The 19,922-nt window shown below is 49.8% G+C and overlaps 6 protein-coding genes across 6 annotated transcripts; 3 read left to right on the top strand and 3 right to left on the bottom strand.

Annotated features, from left to right (window-relative positions):
• Window positions 1-562: 562 nt before the first annotated feature.
• GGI43DRAFT_24959 (transcription factor domain-containing protein) lies at window positions 563-4,000 on the bottom strand. The gene is made up of 6 exons (XM_083200803.1): window positions 3,527-4,000; window positions 3,279-3,406; window positions 3,161-3,225; window positions 2,789-3,103; window positions 1,493-2,729; window positions 563-1,434 (listed from the first exon to the last, which is right to left on the bottom strand). The coding sequence occupies exons 1-6, from the start codon at window positions 3,719-3,721 to the stop codon at window positions 648-650; spliced, it is 2,727 nt and encodes a 908-aa protein (XP_083066408.1). The 5' UTR covers window positions 3,722-4,000; the 3' UTR covers window positions 563-647.
• Window positions 4,001-5,892: 1,892 nt separating this feature from the next.
• GGI43DRAFT_391214 (uncharacterized protein) lies at window positions 5,893-6,582 on the top strand (the record flags this gene model as incomplete). Its single annotated transcript, XM_083204414.1, has 1 exon — window positions 5,893-6,582. A coding segment is annotated over exon 1 (313 nt), but the record flags the coding sequence as incomplete, so codon positions are not given.
• A 225-nt stretch (window positions 6,583-6,807) lies between these two features.
• Window positions 6,808-7,531, top strand: GGI43DRAFT_24929 (uncharacterized protein). Its single transcript, XM_083200797.1, has one exon. The coding sequence runs from the start codon at window positions 6,972-6,974 to the stop codon at window positions 7,338-7,340; it is 369 nt and encodes a 122-aa protein (XP_083066406.1). The 5' UTR covers window positions 6,808-6,971; the 3' UTR covers window positions 7,341-7,531.
• Window positions 7,532-8,753, bottom strand: GGI43DRAFT_24928 (uncharacterized protein). Its single transcript, XM_083200796.1, has one exon. The coding sequence runs from the start codon at window positions 8,659-8,661 to the stop codon at window positions 7,723-7,725; it is 939 nt and encodes a 312-aa protein (XP_083066405.1). The 5' UTR covers window positions 8,662-8,753; the 3' UTR covers window positions 7,532-7,722.
• A 3,590-nt stretch (window positions 8,754-12,343) lies between these two features.
• GGI43DRAFT_24718 (uncharacterized protein) lies at window positions 12,344-15,299 on the top strand. The gene is made up of 2 exons (XM_083200764.1): window positions 12,344-13,128; window positions 13,200-15,299. Exons 1-2 carry the CDS (start codon window positions 12,610-12,612, stop codon window positions 15,090-15,092), a joined length of 2,412 nt encoding a protein of 803 aa, XP_083066404.1. The 5' UTR covers window positions 12,344-12,609; the 3' UTR covers window positions 15,093-15,299.
• Window positions 15,300-15,505: 206 nt separating this feature from the next.
• GGI43DRAFT_378766 (heterokaryon incompatibility protein-domain-containing protein) lies at window positions 15,506-18,433 on the bottom strand (the record flags this gene model as incomplete). Its single annotated transcript, XM_083202741.1, has 1 exon — window positions 15,506-18,433. The coding sequence occupies one exon, from the start codon at window positions 18,431-18,433 to the stop codon at window positions 15,506-15,508; it is 2,928 nt and encodes a 975-aa protein (XP_083066403.1).
• Window positions 18,434-19,922: the final 1,489 nt, after the last annotated feature.

Below are 19,922 nucleotides of genomic sequence, written 5' to 3'. Positions count from 1 at the left end.
TTTATACGGCCCCTTTGAAAAGAAAGGGCTTAAGGCTCATTGTGTTTTTTGTGCTTTTTCACACAGATACCAGTAGATGAAACAATAAGAAGGCTGGATCCCAGCATATTATTGGCATACTTGGGCTGCATTGTTTTATCAAGTATCAAACTGGCTAAAACACTATAATAATCATTGAGAGGGCAGGGGGCTTAACGCGATACGATACCGAGCGTTGATTGACATAAAATAAAAATGATATAATTCACATCCAAATCACATTTTCTAAAAGTGCATGTACTGTTGCCCTTCTTACTGTAGAATATCAATATCGTACACTCTATGGTAGTAATCCCAAAAGAGTCTCAAAAAAACAAGGTGCAACAAATATATGATAGAGAAGAGAAGTCAATACGGTCATCAGTCGTGCTAAAATACATGAAAACCGCTAAGTCAAAAACCATTCCCATCTACCAAAACAACTTCGCAAAACTTTGACCCAAAAAGAAAGTAAAAGAGAAAGAAAAAAGAGTAAACGAAAGTAAGAAGAAGAAAAGATGAGTCAACACGCATCTCAAAATGTACGTTAGCTTCAAGCATAATTAGTCTTGCAAGCATAGATGTACTCCAAATCCCAGTTGTTCCAACATCAATCAATTCCGAGTTTATTACATCTGCTGTCTTGGATCAATCACCCCGGTATTCTCGAGGTTACCAAAGTTCCCGTTCTCTACCGTGGGATACACCCCTCCACTCATCTCAACCCAGTTCCAGTCCAGACCCATGGTCATGGAATAGAGGTCTTGCGGGAGCAAAGGCTGCTGGAAAGTACCACTACCAGGCAGTGGTGGCGATTGAAGGCCGCTATTCAATCCGGCCAAGTCACCAAAAGTATCAAAGTCCATGTCCTGGCCCATCTGGAAATCTTGTCCCCATTGCATCGGGTCAGCTAATGGAGATGAACCTGACGGCGTTTTATTCACTGCATTCTGGAACGAAGCCCGTGCCGCGACAAATTCAGGCGACAAGGTGTCATGGACAGGAGCCTGAGGTGTTGTTGCCGCCGTCGTGGAGCTTGATTTTGGTGTGTCCTGTGCGGAAGAAGATGCCGGTGTCGATGATTTAACCGAGGCTGCAGCTGCTGTGGCACCAGGCGGCAGAGATTGGTTACGACCTTCAGTGCTTCCTGGAGTGTCTGCTGCCTTTCGTTTTCGACGCGAAGATTGCTCCCTGTCGGCCTTTTCGATGACGCTTTGTGCGATACGGCAGAATTCAGAGCACACGCCCAACATTCTGTGGACTCCTCCCTGCTCCGCCTCTTGGCCAAGCATAGAAAGGAACGTGACGACAAGGTTCATTAGTTTAACATCTGATTTCGCGCGCGGATCGAGAGGATTCTGTAGGATATTTCCGAACAGGGTAACCAGCGCTGAAACAGGGAAGTAGAGAACCAGCCTGTGTGAAATGGTTAGCTTCACTTTGTTTGAGATTTTCGGACCTCTCTTAAACTTACCAGACACATGAGAAATCACCCTGAGGGACATATTTAAGCAAAGAGATGGATGCTCGTGCTGCTGCTGTCGACAGCATAGCAGACGAAAATATTCTCGGATTCAGCGGCCGCACATTCTGGCCGGAGATGGCATAGTTGGCCAGTCGGCTTGTCCAAAAGCCATGGTGTACTGACATACGATGGATTGTGGTCAGACAGTTGTAGTAGGTAAAATGCACCATGACAATGTGGAGAATGAGCGGCGTATGTGACGCCCTGATTTCATGCTCAGGTCGAAAGTCGATGGGAATCCTGTCCTTCCACTCCTCCAGTTGCTGATCTAATTCTCCAATCGTAGCGAGAAGCTCGCCGTCGGATTGCTTTGCGGCCTTGGCTGAATATAGTCTCTTGTATACATTGCTTTCAATGACGGCAAATTCGCACATAACTCGGAACAAGTTCATTTTGCCCTTTCCATCAGCCAAAGGAATATTGCCAATGTTATCTTCCGGGTCGGCGTCAGGGAGCTCAATGTTCATATCATCGTCATCCTGGGCAGGAGGGCGACCTGCTCTAAGACAGAGGTCCTTATCTAGCATGTAGGCAATCCAGAACACTCTCTTGCGCTGCTCAATTTCGATTGGATTGAGGTTGAATCCCGTTCCTTTCTTGTGAAGGCCAATGCTATGCGAAAGTCGAATCGCAACAGATATTAAGAGGAAGGCCGGCTGAGGATTAGGAGTTCCCTGCATGAAGAGCGCCATCCCCAGTAGTGCCTGAACACTCAGCAAATCTGTGTTGCGCATGGCAAGTTCAGAAAAGACACCCATGGCGTTTTTCAAATAACCCCATGCTTTTTCATCCTCCTCTTGCGGAACCAGATTGCTCATGACACGCAGGCGATGGGCAATGGCAAAAGCACAGTTGAGACTTGCCCACCAGCCGGACCCCTGGTACGGATCATCGGAATACTGACGCTCGACTAGATGCATGAAAGTTGGCTGATGGAACAGCGGGAACATGCAGTTGAAATTTTCGAAGAAATCTTTGAGCAGAGACATGGCTTCGGGCTTGGAGGGTAGGGGCCGGAAGACGGGTCGCTTGAAAAGGTCCCCGAATATCTCGGGCTTCCAATTAGTCCATTTGTGGTCGTCTTCCGACACTTCGGAAATCATATTCTGGAAGGAATTGTCACCAGTCTTGTGATTGATCCACTGGACGCCCTTTGGCGAGAAAATAGAGAATCCGGATGAAGAGCCTGCGTCAAGTTAGTCGACATATACATCGACGTTGCGTTGCTTCCATATATAGTCTTACCGATATATCTTGTCTCACCAGATTGATTAGTTACCAAAGAGCACATCATCTCAGACAGAGCCTCAACTTCTTCCTCTCCTTGAGTACTTGCTGGTGTAGCGCCTAGTTTGCTTTTATCCTCCTGTCTCTTTTCTTTGTCCTTTTGTAGACCTGGCGATGTCACGGAGCTTCTAGGAGACGCTGTGGCCTCACTTTCTGACGCAAGATGCGAAGGCGAGGAAGGGCCTGAGCTGGGAGCGGCACCTCCCTGATGTACCTTTTCGGTAAGTCTCTTTTCGAGTTCGGCGAGATCATCATCTTCGTTCTCGAGAATACCTGAGGAACATATATGTTAACATCCACATTCGCTGAACAGGAGCGAGATAAGCGTACCAGCCAATCGAAGAAGTTTTTCCATGCGACCCAGGCGGTTCTCCAACGCCTCAATATACTTGGCACTATGGTATATGTGAGCATCATGTGAAACACTAGAAACATTGGATAGTCGTACCCTTTTGGTGGTGTCCGTTTCTTTTCAATCTGTGTAAAGACACATTCGGTCTTGTAGTTGGTGCAGTGTGTGCATGACGGCAGCTTGCCATCACACTTGATCTTCTTTCTTCTACACTGATCACAGGCCTGGAGAAGAGTCACAAAGAAATTAGATCAGCATCTCACACTGAATCGAAAGGTGGGGGGATGGAAGCCAGCGTAACATAGATATCAGATATCGCTCCGGCAGGCATATAGAAGACCTACCCTAGCAATTCTCCTTCTCTTAGCATCAAGACTATCGTCTAGCATCATGCTAGAATCCGGAAACAACTGGGCCGCCATGTCCGGTGTCAGCTGTGGCAAGCCATCGGCGAGATACGAGCCAAAGATCTGGGGAGGTTGGTTTGTAAGCGGTGGTGCCACCAACGGGGGCATCTGGAACATTCCCATGCGATCCATGGTGGTGAGGGATGAGAAGCGATGACTCTCGTGTTCGCTACTAGAAAGTACTCGGTTCGTCGATGTCCTGTTGTATGTATGTTGCCGTCCTGCGGTGGTGTGGAAGACGATATGATAGAGTTGAGTTTCGTGAGTGGTGAGCGGATGTTATGTATCGAAAACGGCAGTACTGGGATTTATGTTGCAAAAGAGAATAATATATCTCTTCTCCGTATATTTTGGTTCTTATAAAATTGAACCAAGAGAGTCCCGCCTTCGGGTGTTATCGATTCGCACAGGTGGAATGTCAATAGATGGCCGCCGTTGCCGAAATATCAGCGAGGACAAGCATATGCAGTCGGAGGCGTAGCTATAACATCGGAGAACTGGAGATGATACTGGAAAGTGCCGTACTGCACTGAGAAGGCTGCGCCGAATGAGATGCCTGTGCTACTCGGGGCAAAGCAAAAGATTGACAGTATATCCAGGGAAAGGCTTGACTGGCTGCGTATGGCCGATTGCGTCTGCCTGTCTGTGTGTGACGGTTACGCAGAGCCGCTGCCGAGGGCCGTGCGGGAAATTAATATGACTTGCGCTGGAAAGAAGGGTGTGACGCGATGACTCGCTTTTGCCTTAAAAAGAGATTCGGCGAGGCGGTGTTGGGCTGCGCATCTGCGAGAAGCAGGTCAAGGCTGGGAGAGGACGGGGATGAGGATTTAGGATGAGGATTAACGTGAGTGAGAGGGAGATCTGATTCGGATGGATTACTGAGCGGCGCATCCTCGTCGCAAGTACTCGCAGGTACAGACAGCATTAATTACAGGCGCCTGGCAGTAGGCAATCCCACTGCAGGTGCTACTGGACTGGGTAAGAGCAAGCGGGGACACTGCTGGAGTTCTGACATGGCTGGCTGTTTTCTTAGCGGCTGAGCCCCGAAACCCACAGCGGATGGGAAGGGCTGTGTCGGGTCTTGGGTATTGCGTATTCTCCGCAGCTTCTAGTCCCCTTTACAGGCCTCTTCCCTACAGCCAACCTATTAGTATATGCTACAGCATTCCGCTACAATCATGTACGTTCCAGATTAGGAATCCCATCGACCGTGGGGACTACACCAGCAGCAGTGCAAATGGACAAACCAACGCTTGATGCCATTTGATCACGCTGTACTGTACACACACACATGCACACCCGGCACTGTTTCTCGCCTTTGTCCGGATCAGCCCACTAATACCCGAAACAGCGCGTGTGCTGCTACAGACGACGCAGAGGCAAACCCAAAGCACTAGGTAGGCTAATGAGTCAATACTTCACAGTACATGCCGGACCTGTAGTGCCACTAACGCCTAGAGGCTTGGCCAAAAGGTGATACCGCTGGCGTCATGCCGTGTAACAGTGCGCCTGGCGCCGTCAATGCGCTGCGGACCTGACGTTGAATGGATCACTGCCCGTGTATCAATAGTATTGTGACGGCGGTGATGCTTGTACATACAACGACATGATAGTATAAGATGGTATAAGCAGAGATTAAAAATAAGACGAGTCCCGCATCTTGGCAACTCAGTAAATTGATGTTATTGATGTCCTTACATCTTCTTCTTCCACTCGCCCCTATCCCCCCATCAAGGCCCAGGTATCGCCTCCCATGCTAGGAGATCCAGTCAGATCCTATCTAATACGCAGCATCCTGTGACAGCAGAAACAAAACACAGAATCGTATCAAAGCTTCTCAACACGTCTCTCTCCTTCCTCCTGCTCAGAACGGACATGTTCGGAGTCCGCATTCCAGACCGCGGGCTTTCGATTCATTCCGGGGTTCTTCGTCAGCCCAGCAGGTTACTCATACAGCTAATAGATTACAGATTACCCCGTAATACGTATCCCGTATCTACCGGTATAATTTCTCTTCTTTTGCGGAGAAAACCGGTACTATAAAGCTGCTACCCCTGCATTACCAAGCATTTGATTCTATACGAAATATATGTATCCAAATAGATACCTATCTACTTCGTATATGCGTATAGGTTCCTACCTGTATATTTACAGAAGTGGCAATAATCCTCTGCCCCTAAACCTCTAAACCGCCTTGGCAATAACGGCGTCTCAATCCGACAAGAGAGACAAGACAAAATAAAACAAGTGCGTATAAGCCCGGAGCGGCAATTGCGGAGATGGAAACAAATCCTCCTAGCAATCTTACACGAGCGGACCTGGATATCGACCTTAGCAATGGGCTGGCGGACTTGCCCACTAATACTCCAACTTCTATTGACTATTATAGGCCCAGACAAAAATAAAAGAGACAATACAACAGAATCTTCAGCCACACAGGCCACACAGGCCCCCCCCTTCTTATTCGCATTCTCTTCGTTTTTGTTTCATTGCCCCACCCGCCACCGTCAGGAACCAGCCAAAGTCCCATCTAGCTGCGACGAGAATAAATCAGATGTGAAACACACATACATACACGCGTGCTCACGCGCCAGATTTCAGACTCAAGTTTACCGACCAACAGGAACGCCACTCAAAAGTCCTGAACTAATTTGAAATCAACCTCTCTTCTTTTTTTCCCCCTCCAGGCTTACCAAAAGAAGTGCGACGCACATGGCGGCGACATCATCCTTCAAAGGCAAACTTCAGTCAACCAACCAACTCCTCGACAAAACAGTCCAAACTTTAGAACTACGTGCATTAGTGCCAAAGTAGCAATAAACGTTCCCCCGTCAGCTTCTAAAAAAGCGGCCCAGCCCAATCAAGCCCCGAGTTTGCAAAAGGTACCTCCCAAAATAGCCCCCAGTGGTACGGAGTAAGCATATTAAAAAAGAGCACTGGCAAGGTCATCAGCCCTATCACGTCCAAGCTTTGCTTCTCTGTAGTCTTATTATAGCTTTATAATACAGTGTCTAAATTTAGGTTGCAGTTGTGCTATACATAGCGCCTATTCGTCTTCGTTTTCGCAGCAGTAGAATCTGTCAACATTACAGCCCACGTGGAAACTAATCAAACACAAATCATATACAAGCTCTCATGACTCGGGGTGCTGCTCAATGCCGATCAGCGAAAGAAAAAAAACGTTGACTCTGCGAGGTAAGTCCGTTTGAGCTGCCCCTCCCATATTTCATCTCGATACCGGCCCGCTCACACACGCATCTTTTGTTGTTTCATCAATGTCTCGCCTGCTTATCAGCGCATTTCCACCACGTTCGTCTCATTCAAAACAAACACTAGACGTATAGATGTGATCCAGCCATGCAGCGCTATCTCGATTCTCCATATGGAGCGTGCATTGCGACATCTGATATCTATAACCGCCATCTTTTTACATACTATCGTTTTGCATTCGTGTTGGCAAGAATCATTCGTGGCATGCAGGGTAAGGCAAACAAGCAGCAGCAGACTCCAAACAGCACGTCACAGTCCAAGCAAGTCCTCAACATTTATGCACACAATAAGAAGCCACATATATGCAATATTTTTAGTATTTTCCGATAACTTACATTATCCTACTTGGACTACACATAATATGACTGCAAGGTGTATAACATGTAAGAATCGCTCCCACCAAATCTCCACCGATGCAATTGGACTATCGTTAGAGACGGACAAGAAAGAAAAAAGAAAGATAAGAGGCAGACAAGTATAAAAGAAAATGGTCCTCCCAGATGAAAAAAAAAAAAAAATCTCGCCCTTACTTTTCTTCTATATCCTTTCCTTCCTTTTCCTCAAAATTAACAGCCCCGAAAATCCGACATATCCCACATCAACGCCATCTGAAAAGAGATGTAAGAAAAAGAAAAAAAGATGGAGTCGACTGAATAAAAATCCAAACTCGACACTCCTTAAGAGGGGGAGCAACCCGGTAAGTGCAGCAGCAACAGAAAGGAAATGTTCTTCTTAGTATGTTGTTTAAAGTGACGTGGAAATAGTGAGAAAGAAGTGAAACGAAATAAAAAATGTACAAGAACGGTATGGGTATTGGGTATGAACTTGTACAAGTATGTATATGTGTAATAGCTTGATATATATCAAATGCCCTCTTGGAACCTAGATCCCCTCCGTGGACTCCCGCGTGGCCGCGCCAATGGGGGAGAAGTTGGAGGGTCCGCGAATGGATTCTCTTCTGCAACCACAGCGCGAGCCGGGCCGGATCGAACAACTGGCACGCCGCTATCTGGACGCATGGGAGCTCCTAGCTGTAACCGGGTTCCTGGTCCTCCGAAGGGGTCAAAGGCTTGCGAGCCTCGATAGTAGTCTGAGGTACCACTCATGAAACTCGAACGAGGATCTGAGTACCCATCCCCACCTACTTGCAGGACTGAGGGTAGCTTCCTACCAGACACGCGGTAGAAACCTCTTTCCCCCGTCTCTGAAGAATTTGCAGAAGCAGAGCTCCCCTTAGGTGCCAAACCGGTGAAAGCGGCAGTCAGAGCGGCAGCGCTGTATCTTTCAGCCATGGCGCTTCCACTGCCGCCTCCGTCCCCACCATTGGGAGCTCCACTGGGAGCGCCGGAGGCTGGAGGTAATCCACGAGACTCGGAGGTAGGTTGACCAGCAGCTAGAGCTGCATTATTTTGACGCCTCTTCCACCTCAGAGCTACCAAGACCAAAACAAGAAAGAAAGCGGCGCCGGCAACGCCTCCAAGTACTCCTCCAATAACCTGCTTTTGCTGAGGGGAGAGCGCGCTCGCAGTTGAGTTTGAAGACGCGGAGGGGGTAGGTTGCATGCTGTCTGCTGTGGACGGAGTGGCACCTCCACCAAATCCGCCACCAAACCCGCCACCGGTAGCCTGTGGCTCAAAAGAAGAGATGGTTGAGGCTACTAATTCTGTAAAGGACGTAGGCTCAAATGAAGAAGACTCCGCCGTTGTTGTTGTCGTCAGCGAAGTGGAAGAGTGTTTCGCCGATGTTGTCGAAGAAAGCGTTGTCGATGTAGCAGTGGCATTTACAGATTCTGCAAAGAACATAGAATTGGCTGAGCTTGGATGACCGCTAGAATGATGGACTATCACGCTGAAGTTAGCATATAAAGAGGTAGCGAGTGACAGATGGAAGCAAGCAAGGCAACATACTGTTTGTTCCGTTATGGTGACCAATTCCAATCGAAGGGGCCGGTGAGGGGGCCGGTGAAGGTGCTGGAGAAGGTGCTGGCGCTGGCGAAGGCGAAAACGCTGACGAAGGTATAGGTGAAAATTCTGGCGAAGGCGCTGGTGAGGACTCTGGTGAAGATGCTGGTGAAGATGCTGGCGAAGATGCTGGCGAAGATGCTGGCGAAGATGCTGGCGAAGACGCTGGTGAAGACCCCGGTGAAGACCCCGGTGGAGGGGCCGCTGATGGTGATGAAGAAGGAGCGGATGGCGAGAGGGACGCCGGAGAAGATGCAGAGATCGACGGGATAGGAGTAGCCTTTGCTTGCGAGCTCGTAGTAGACGATGATGAGACCCCTTTGCTGAGATCTGGGCCGGAACCCGGCGCAGCTGGAGCTGGAGTGGGATCCGGATTCGAAGCAGATATGGTCTTGCCCGTGTCCTTGTTGATGATAACAGTGTTGGGTACAGCAAAGAGAGTCTGCGTCTCGAGCGGCGATCCAAGGGTATCCACAATCTGAACGACTGAAACGGTCTGGATGACCTCAGTAACGAGAGACGTTGCGGTGGGAGTTATCCCGTCGGCCGACTTTTCCTCTGCGGCGGGCACATTGGCTCGTTTCTTGAGTTCCAGGCTTTGGTCGGCATCAGACTTGCCGTCGCCGGGCCGGCGGCCAGAGACGGCATCATGAGGATAATGGTGGTGCAGGTGGTCATGGCCATGGCCATGTGCGTGTCGGTGTTTGTATGAAGAATGAGCGTGGGCATGAGCGCCACCACGGGCCTGAAGGAGTGAAGGCTCGTGGCTAGTCATTGTGACGATGTCGGTGGGCAATGCTGATGATGTGCCCAGAAATAACGATTGTATTGGGTTCCCGGGTGTCGTGGGGGGCGAGGAGAGTGAAAATCTAGTTCGCTATTCTTCCTACTGACGGCATCTTGAGGGTCCTGGATATATGTCGTTGCCCGTCGTCGTCGTTTTCTGGAATATCTCGTCGCAGCCAATGTCCCTTTATCACCCGTCCGTGCTACTGGAGGATGAGCTCAATGGAGGTCAAGAGCGCAAAACCAAAGGACGAAAATCAACCGCAAGATGGAATTCCCAAGGACCAGTGCCGTGGCGGCAATTCGTTTCGTTTCGTTTGCTCGTGGTGCGCTGGGCTTCTCGTATCCGCTTCTCCAATGCTAAAATCGCTTGTAAAACTCCCCCTTTCTAAGGAATGGCTCAACAACAGTCAACAGAAAGGAAGGCAAAGGTCATGGCGACGAAAAGGAAACAAAGCAATGATGCGCGCACATCCGCTGGCCACGATGGGAAAAAGGCAGAAGAGAAAGAGAGCAAACGGCAGACAGAGAAGCGAAGCGAAGGAAGGGGCAACAGATGCAATCTCTCCGACCAGGCGCAGGGACGAACCGGGCCACTGAGATTTGCTGCTACTGCCAGGCACAGGCACTAGCATCGAGGTACAGGTACAGATGCCGGCACAGGCACAGGCACAGGCACAGGGCTCTGCCATTGCACGGGCATAGGGCCTTTTGGGGATCGTGCCTGGGTCCGAAGCCGAGCTGCACGACGCTGACGAGGATGCCGGGGCTTTTGCCAACTGGGATGTGGTTAATTATGGTGCTCGCTGCCCCCCAATTCTTGCTTTGGCGTCCTCTGTGCCTGGAAGTAGCCTGATCCTAGCGTATGCCAGTCCTACCACCAGCAAAGTAGACTTGTAGGTAATTTCGCTTGGTGCGGGTCGCAGTGCTGGCGGCCAATCACAGGCGGGTTGCCGCACGATTCGCGGGCCCAAGCGTCGGAATGTCGAGTGCCAAGATGCACCAAAACAATGCAGGTCCGCGTGTCCCTGTAGTTTTGCCTGTACTAGCAGTAGCGCATGCTCTGGCGTGCCTGAGCTTGTGCAATGTCTACGCTACTCTAGGTACTCGGCGATGGCGATGGCGATATTATACAGCGCTGGTTGAATATATCCATCCCAGGCCTAGCTGTAGAGATGGATGGGTGCCAAATCAGGGTTGGGACACAAACTTAAAATGCAATAACGATTGACCAGCGGATTGCTTTGCTATTAAAGGACTAAGGAACGGGCTACTAATGCACTTCGTATCCTCCTGAACTTTGTCGAGACACCTGATTGCGGTACAAAGGAACTGGGCGGTGCTAAGATGCTTCAGGCTAGGTATCGTAGCATTGATCTATAATAGTCCTCTTCGGTGAACCGCCCATGGGACCCATCTCGGAACAAGAAAGCAAACGTAATGATACGGGTAAACATATAGAGCCCGAAGAAATATAATAGCAGTTGCATTATGTTATATAGTAACAGCGCTCTATAGTCCTTTCTCTGGCTGTTATGTATCCGAGTTGCAACAGTTATATCGAGGACCTCATCTATTCAAGCTCACAAGTATTAATTACGAAGACACAAGGCTCGGATAAGCGTTTACACTATGGTTCGGAGCAAGCATCCCATGAGTCAAGTTACGAATATACTTCTTATTACCTCTAATTAATAGGTAGTAGCCTGGAGAGAATTTTTTTCCTTCTCATTTTGTTCACGATCCGTCCGCTTTGTTTATACACGCTATAATATTCGGTGTTTGCTCAAGGCACGGAGCAAAAATAAGTCCCAGGCAAACCCTGCTAGTGCCTAGTGTGGCATGCATCTTGCAGATTAGAGACTGCACGGCCAAAGATGGCGGAGACTAGGAGCAAGACGAGAGCTCCTTGCTAATCTACAGGCCGCTGGAAGAGTGTTAGCACGACGACTACGATTACTGCTAAATTTCAACGTTCTTGTAGTGTGGAGCGCCTATCATCTACGATGCGTGCCTCTATAAGGCATGTTGCCTGTAGAAGCATTTAATGCGCGGATTCGACTCCAGAGTCATACGAATACGCTGGGGCCGCAAAGGGTCTCGACGCACAGCAAGAAGCGTGAAAGTGGAAACAATGCGAGGAAAAAAAAATCTTAGCTGCAGACAATGAATATCCGTGCCGTTAGTACAGGTCCCTTTGCTATTTCAAGGTCTGAGCCGGAATGCCGACCCGTCCTGGCCTGCGTAATTCTTTGTTCTTCATGCACCGACGCTCATGTATTGCTGCCATTGGCCGTGGCCGAGGCTTGCTGAGACAGCTGTCCCCGCCGTCAATGGCGCCAGACCCGGTCGTGTAGTGCATGAACTCGTAACTGCTCAGGTACCGGTACGGCCGGTCAGGCACCAGGCCCCGGCTGGTCAGCACGGCTATACGTAATGCTGATACGTCTGCAATGCGCTAAAAAGGTTGAAGACTTGTCCGGTAATACTCCTGTGATGCCTATGCAGCGGGAGCACAAATGTATGTTTGGATATAATACATGTACTATTTGCTAAAGACAGCCTATCGTATTTGAATCATAATATCTCCGTAGACCTGGTAGCTGAGTATGAATCGTTATCGATTAAGCCTCGCGGGAGGCTTCCGGGCTCTAAAAGAACTAGCCTCCTTCAGCCTCGCCTCTCCCCCGCCTCAAGGCCGCCCAGATTAGCATGGCCAATCCACTAATGAGTTTGCCTCACAGCGGCCTCTGGATACAATGATGGCGGTGGTGATGCAGTGCTCTCTCTATCTACCTACAATCATCTTCTGAATGTAGCAGTGGTCATGATTTAGCAGCTGTATTTAGAAAACTATCCCATAATATTCCATTGCAACTTTTTGTTGGGCCTGAAATTGCCGGCCCCCTTTCCTTCTTTTAGTCACCCAGGACATTGGCCTATCTACCTATATCCTCCAGTTACCTACCATTTGTCCCATCTTTGGCTTTTATACTCAACACCATGGCAGCGCCGCCTCCTTTGCCTCCAAGAGACGCTTCTCAGCTGCCTCCACCGCCACCTTTGCCTCCAAGGGACTCTCCCCAGCTGCCTCCACCGCCTCCTTACTCGGCCGTGGATGAGTCCCAAGGCTCGCTGAATTCAGGCCAAGAAAATCGCCCAGGCGGGTCGATTTTAGACTCAAAAGTCCCTCGTCCCTCATCATCACAGTCTCTAGCACCATCGAGATCCGACTTGGATGGCAGGCGGACCCTCCTTTTGGTCTATATCCATGGATTCTATGGCAATGACCAGTCTTTTCAATCATTTCCTGGGCATGTCCATAATGTCCTACGTGATGCCTTGTCAGAAACCCACGCCGTGTACTCCAAGGTCTACCCTAGATACAAAACGTATAAGCCAATAGAGGTCGCCAGGGATAATTTCAGTGCTTGGCTAGAGCCTCACGAGTCGCCCACAACCGATGTCGTCCTTATTGGCCACTCCATGGGAGGTCTGCTGGCTGCCGAAGTTATTCTCATGGTGAGCCATCTCCGATCTGATAGATTTTATAACCTTAGCCATTCCGTGTTCTAATACTGCCACCACCATAGCCCAATTGGATCTCTTCCAGCAGACAGCCCTTGAGGCATCGCATTCTGGGATCTCTATCCCTAGATTCTCCATTTCTGGGACTTCACCCAGGAATTGTAGCCTCAGGACTCTCAAGCCTCTTTCACCATTCCCCAACTCCCCCAAACCAGGACGCCGCCTCATCATCTTCTGGTGACCTGGTGCCCTCATCTCCTGCATCATTTAATAATATACCGAGTGGACCCAGAGATCCCAACTTCGATCCCCCATACTTCAATGACAGCCCATTTAGGGAGCAACCGTTCCTCACCCGCATGCTTCATTTCGGCTCTAAACATTGGTCCGAGGGCATCTTCAGTGCTTTAGGCAATCACGTCGCTGCACACCTGGAATTCGGCGGATGCCTGGCAGACTATCCTGGGCTCAAATCCCGATACAACCAGCTGCGTGCTCTTGAAGATATTGATGCCTTCCAAGCTTTGAGTGCTACCCCATACAACATTCCGCGCCCTCGTGTACGTTTTCTCAACTACTACACGCTATCTCCTGGCCGCCCTAAGCGATCTGCTACAACTAAGGGCAGTCGGGATACAAGCCAAGTCGATCTCTCTATGAACCCTGTGCCTGAGATCAAGATTCAAGACGAGATAAATAATAAGCTGGTTCACGCAATCATTTCGGCAAAGTTAGAAGAAGAGGAGAAAAACCAGGCCGATGAGAGCATTTCTAATATCAAAATTACTCCTAAAGATGACGATGATTTGAATAAATCAGAAACGGCTCATTTGGGGCCAAAAGAGGAAGAAAGAATTGTCGACTTTGATTCAATGGCTAGGCGACAAGAGCTGACAGGAAAAAATCTTGATAACAACCGGCTATCTACGCAATCCATGCAGTCCATGCAGTATATTGATCCTATTCCCATGGATGAAGACGGGCTCATTTCTGTAGAGCACGAGTTAGAAACAGTTGTATCCGACATCTCAGACAGGCCATCATCCCCTTTCATCGAAAACAAAGCCGATGAAAAGAATGATCTATCGGAAAAAGATCTTGTTCTTCCTAATCTAGATCTCCCTCCGATTCCCGATCTCCCCAACCCTCCCGAACAGCCTGACCCGTCACAATACACAGACAAAGACGCTCGTAAACAGGCAGAAAAAGAATTCAGCCGCCGTCAAAAAGCCTACGAGCAAGCCGCCAAGGACCGCACAAAGGCCATCCGCGAGCGCGAAAAGCTAATGGAGAAGCTCCAAAAGAAGGCCCAGAAAGAAGCCCAAAAGGACGCAGGCAAGCCTGAAAAGGATACTAAGAAGCAGCAGCAGAAATCCGAACAAGATAAGAGAAAGCTCGAAAAAGAAGAAGAAAAAGCCGCAAAGGCAGAGAAGAAGCAGCAGCAGAAATCTGAACAAGACAAGAGAAAGCTCGAAAAGGGAGAAGAAAAAGTCGCCAAGGCAGAGAGGAAGCAGCTCGAAAAGGAAAATGAAAAGGCCGCAAAGGAAGAAGAGAAAGCCGCCAAGGCAGAGAAGAAGCGGCTCGAAAAGGAAGCCGCAGCAGCAGCGAAACAGCAGCGCGCTTTAGCCGCCTCCACTAGCCAAGCCGCGGCATCGTCGACGTCGTCCCTAGCTGCGTCCGTCGCCTCTCCTCGATCTGAGACGGAAGCTGAAACGCCGGGGGGGAAACCCAAGAAGCTCGGCAAGTTTTGCACCACGCCGCACAAGACCAACGGCGTCATGGATCCTACGTGGGTGAGCGTGTTTATGGATGGGATGGACGAGGTGACTGCCCATTGTGGGCTATTTTTCCCGGGGCCGCATTATGAAAAGCTTGTGGGCGATGTGAGCGGTCGGATTGTGAGCTGGGTGCAGGATGATCTTTCTGTGAGGGCAGTACTGGAAATGAGGCCTAAATAGGGTGGCTACCTTTGCTGAAGGGATAGGAATGGATATCGATATTAAGTTGGCTATGGGCGCACAGTAAATTTATAAAACTAGATGCTAGATAGATATTCGTTTGAGATGGTTTGATAACGTTGTATTAATTTAATGTGTTCATTGCAGCGCCGTTCATAGTTTTCTCTTTTCCCACGTAGGAATTGTCAACACGACAATCCGTATACATACACTTTCATATATAATAAGACATGTATATAAAAAATCAATTGGCCAATCCAGCCAGACACGCTATTATCCTTCCGCCAATCTTCCATACAACCACGCCATTCTCCCGTAAATACACACACCCAAGTTCATCAAAATTACTCCATAGATAAGAGAGAAAACAGAGAAAAATGAGACAGGAAAAATGAGAAAAACGCTTTCAAGTTTCAGTAGATGTCCAACTCCCGCACTTCCACCTTCAAGTCCTTCTTCTCTCCGCCAATCCTCGTATCAATCCCCTTCATAATTGTCGCACCGCCCCCTGCCGCAGTCATCAGGCCATCATACGCCACATTCAGCACTCCAAGACGAACCAAGCGGCCCTCAGGATCCCAGTTCGCGCGCCTGCATATCAAAACCGTAGCCATGGCCGTTGAGGCAGGCGCCACCGTCGTTAGAGCCGTCGAGCGATGATGATGACCATGTTGCTGCACCGTGCTCTGAGGCTTCCAGTGCCGCCCGGACACGAGCACCCCGATAAGCGAGTACTCATGACCAGCCGGCACGTCGTCCGCGGAAGCAGACAAGAGAGTGACGGATGAGCGCCGGATCCAGGCCTCAATGGAGTCAGTGGCGGATTTGCCCAGCGAGGAGGCCACAGGCTCGTCAAGAGAGAAGCCGTATTTCGCGCCCAGGCCAGCAGCGGCTTTCTTGACGGTGAGGTCGAAGCAAAAGGTCTTGAGGCGGAGCATCTCGATCTTGTCGGCTTTGCGGGCGATGGCCTCGCCGTCAATCTCCCACGAGAGGACCATGCCGTCACTGAAGCCGACGGAGATCTCCATACCCGGCGGCGCAGACACGCTGTCGAGCAGCGGGGAGGCGTCGTCCACGAGATTGAAGTTGAAGGAGTAGCCGGGGGTGCTGTAGCTGTACGTCGCCGGGTTTAGGCGCCATGCGAGCCAAGACCATGAGGGGAATGGGCAGGGGGTATCGAGTAGGGAGTAAGGGTCGATGACAGGGCTGTAGACGAGGTCGTCGTGAGATGAGGTGGCGGAGGAGGAAGATACGGAGGAAGAAGGGAGAGGCCGGTTGGGCATCCAGCCAAGGGCGATGGCGAGGCGATCCGTTTGGCTGACGACTTTATGTTTGGTGAAGTCGTCTGGGTGGAATAGTGGTAGACCGAGGAGGTTCTCTACTGGCAGCTTCTCTCGTTTAGAATATTCGTGGAGCAAGCCCCTAAAGGCGTCCAGGCGGTCGTCGGTGTTACTGATGCTCTTGGCCAGGTAGGCCTTGATATGATTTTTAATCTTGTTAGGTTGAAGAACGTCATCGATAGAAGTGGGAAAGACGCGACCAAAGTTCAATCCCGGTGCGTATTTCAGAGGAAGAGAGAGGCTTTCGTGACAGTGTAATGCCTGACACTGGAAATAGATCTGCGAGGGCGTGAAGATGAGCCGTCGTCGCGACAAAAGACCCTCCTGGTAAGTCCATGCGCGAGACGCCCATTGCGATGAAGCCACCTCGAGATCCGGGCGGAGAAGAGAAGTAGTAAAAAGGTCGGACTCAGTCTGGATTGAAAGCTGCTCTTCGCGTGGAGCGCTGATTCCGGCAATGCCATCGCGAACCCCGTCTCCTGCGGCGACAACGAGAGTCAGTGCCGAATGGCTGTATATCTGGCCCATAAGATCGAGCTGCCGCTGGCGTTCTGATGCGCCCTTTGTATCTCCCCTTCTTGGGATACAATATCGATCCACCCATAGATAGCGGTATCCGAGGGCCTTGGTGGTGGAAATGGCATCGGTAACGACCTTTGGGAGTCTCCGTGGCAGGTTTTCATCATTGCTGTTATCATCGTCATCCTCGCGATAGGTCCCCATTACATAGCTAAGCGTTACATAGTCCACATTCTGATGCATGATGCTGTTGTGGCTGGGGGCGATGCTGTTGTTGTGGCTGGGAGTGATGCTCTGACATTCGGCGTCCTGAGGTTTGTCGTGAGGAGGAGTCGAGGTGGATAAATTCTCTGCAAGAACGACTTTATTCTCTTCGCAGTCAATCAGCTTCAATCCCTTTACCAATGCACGATCCTTGACGGCACAGGCCCCTGTAGCGTGATTCTCGTTGCAGAAGTTGATCCAGTTCTTTGCGACGTCGAGTTGGAGCAGGGGGGTTATCTCTCTTCCCCAGATTATCTTTGGCTCCTCTGCTCGTTTGGCCTTCCCATTTACTGCGGCATGACCATTTTGCTTCTCTTGGATCGGCTCTTCCACTTTTTCTTCTGCGACCACTGCTCTTGGCTTCACCTCGGATTCCACCTCTTCTTTTACTTCAACCTCGGTTACTGATTCAAGCACTGATTCCGCTGCCCTTTCCGATCCGGTCTCTGTGCTTGCTCTCGTCTCAGTCTCAGTTCCGGTCTTTACTTCCACATCGTCTGGTTGAACTTCGACTTCCAGAATAGGTGTAGCCTTAACAATGTATCCCCATGGAAGAGACCGATTCCTAGTCGTTACTTCGAAAAGCACCGATTTCGCTAGCGGATGCTTCTCTCCACCGCCAAGCCGCTCGAATGCCAGGCGAATGCGTAGATACGGGGTAAATTTCGTTTTCATGGCCCTGCCATCCCTTCCATCCGCGCCACCATTCTCATCTCCTTCCGGTACTGTGGTGATCATGGAGTGAAAAAAGACACACCAGGGGCATAGATTCCCTTCCCGCCTCCTTCTCCTCCGCCTCTCATCTTCGCTGAGATCCTCTTCCTCCGATGTTGATTCATTGCGTTGTCTGCTCAGTTCCTCTTCGTCCGGTAGCTTCAACCTCAAGCAGTGTGCCAAAGAAACCCATGGTCTTGCATCCCCTGGCTTCCAGTCCAACAGCCTCGGAAAATCGATTGCCTCGCAAATGTCACATAGCTGTCCAGCGTCGTCGCTTCCATCGGCCAAGATCCTACCAGCGCCGTACGTGGGAACCTCTTTTGTGAATATCCGGCTGTGGTTTTCGCCATTCATCGCCAAGCCATCATCGCCACTCCGCCACCGCCTCGATGTAAGCTGGTGGAAATCTAACCCTGACTGCAGTCCCGCGTCCCAGCGGTGATGATCATCTCCACCTGATCGCCCCAGCCGCCGCGACAAGATCTTGGAAAACTTCTTCATTGCCAGGTTTCTTTGTCTTCTTCTTCCACCTCTTGGATAGATCCGTAAAAGTCCAAATAGAAGAAGAAAAAAACAATTAAAGTCGAGCAGAGAGAGTTCAAAAATACCAACGTAGATGTCACACGCTCTCTCTTCGCGCTCACTTCTCACTTTCACTCGTCTCACGACGCCGCGCGCATTTTTTCGTACTGTAAGTTGCGCGTTCTGTTATAAGCTGTAATTTGATAAGTCGATTCGTCCCCCTTTCAAGCAATTTTCCCTGAAACTTGGAAAGAGAAAAAGTGCGAAAAAAAAATAACGTCTTCTCAAAGGAAAGTGGTAAGACACTTCTCTCTTCAGCCTTTTGAGTGAGATCGGAAGTATCCGCAAAAAAATCCCAATTCCGATTCCAGAAATAAATAGAAAGTACACCCAGATTAACAAAAAGAGAGACGCAGGCGGCTTTGGTAACGGGAGCGAGTATCGACGTAAGAGATCCCAAACAAGGTGCTGCCTCAGATATATTAAGCGCAGAGAGGAGCGAGAGAGAAAAAAAAATCGAGGGATTGACAAAAGACCAAGGAGAGAAGACACGCACTCTCTCACTCACTGAGAGACTGGCCCCCTCAAAAATTAAAAAGGTGGTGAAAATGAGCAACCAGGCCCGCGGATCGGGGAAACACGAGGTTCAAGGGGTCCCACCGGGCTCAGTGCAGTTGTTATGGGATAAGATGGATGGCAATATTTCCAAGGCCTAACCTCATTCCAGCTGATCCCGGAAAGCAGCCTCGACGAGTTCGCAAAAGGCAGTAACGCCGGAGACCAGGGCTTCCGCAGTTGGCGCTTGGTTTGGCGGAAGGCGAGTATCTTCCTTCTTCTTTCCTTGAATATATTCCCTTCCTGCGGTTCTTTTCTTTTCCTTCTCCTTCTCTTCTCCCTCTTGTTATTCTCTTCTATCCTTTCCCGGAAACTTTGGGGGGGAGCTTCTCTCTTTTTCCCAACCCTGCTAAAAGCCCATCATTTTAAATCAAACCACTCGACGCGCGCCGCCGCTCCCACTCTAAATGGGCTCCCCCCCATTTTTGTGGCGCTAAACTAACAAGTACAGGTATGCCCTCGCTAGCCCACCGTGTAAAAGCTGGATAGAGAGTAGGAGGAAAAAAAAAATCAATTTCTATGGGACATAGCCTTAAGCTTAGAATCTGACGTGTTTCCTCCTTTTTGCTTTTAAAGTTTTCTTTACAGTGGTTCTTCGTGGGTACCAAGCTTCATGTTTGGCAGACGTCAAAAGCTATTGCTGCCACCTATCTCATGGTTAGGTCGCATCTGTTAATTATGTCACGGGCACGGACGCTGGAAATTAAATACCGAGCACTAATACAAGCTACTACTGTATACGGAGTAATTGGAATTAGCACGGCCTTGCCTCACGCAGCGCTAGTCTCTGCTAACCAAAGGATCTACTATCGACTACTGCCCATTTGCTCCATCCTCGCTGCTTATGGTTCCG

Source organism: Trichoderma evansii (genome assembly GCF_050947405.1).
Source record: "Trichoderma evansii strain SZMC 28006 chromosome Unknown GGI43scaffold_1, whole genome shotgun sequence".
Taxonomy (NCBI): Eukaryota; Fungi; Ascomycota; class Sordariomycetes; order Hypocreales; family Hypocreaceae; genus Trichoderma; species Trichoderma evansii.
Note: the sequence above shows the minus strand (reverse complement) of the source record. Positions and strands in the feature narration are given on the sequence as shown.

Excerpts from the sequence above, each read along its gene's own strand:
- GGI43DRAFT_24959 (XM_083200803.1), bottom strand. The coding sequence starts at position 3,721 with ATGGATCGCATGGGAATGTTCCAGATGCCCCCGTTGGTGGCACCACCG. Across the intron at positions 2,730-2,788 it reads TGGTGAGACAAGATATATCG|GCTCTTCATCCGGATTCTCT; the intron begins GTAAGACTATAT and ends AACTTGACGCAG. Across the intron at positions 1,435-1,492 it reads GGTGATTTCTCATGTGTCTG|GCTGGTTCTCTACTTCCCTG; the intron begins GTAAGTTTAAGA and ends CATTTCACACAG.
- GGI43DRAFT_24929 (XM_083200797.1), top strand. The coding sequence starts at position 6,972 with ATGGAGCGTGCATTGCGACATCTGATATCTATAACCGCCATCTTTTTA.
- GGI43DRAFT_24928 (XM_083200796.1), bottom strand. The coding sequence starts at position 8,661 with ATGTTCTTTGCAGAATCTGTAAATGCCACTGCTACATCGACAACGCTT.
- GGI43DRAFT_24718 (XM_083200764.1), top strand. The coding sequence starts at position 12,610 with ATGGCAGCGCCGCCTCCTTTGCCTCCAAGAGACGCTTCTCAGCTGCCT. Across the intron at positions 13,129-13,199 it reads CTGCCGAAGTTATTCTCATG|CCCAATTGGATCTCTTCCAG; the intron begins GTGAGCCATCTC and ends CCACCACCATAG.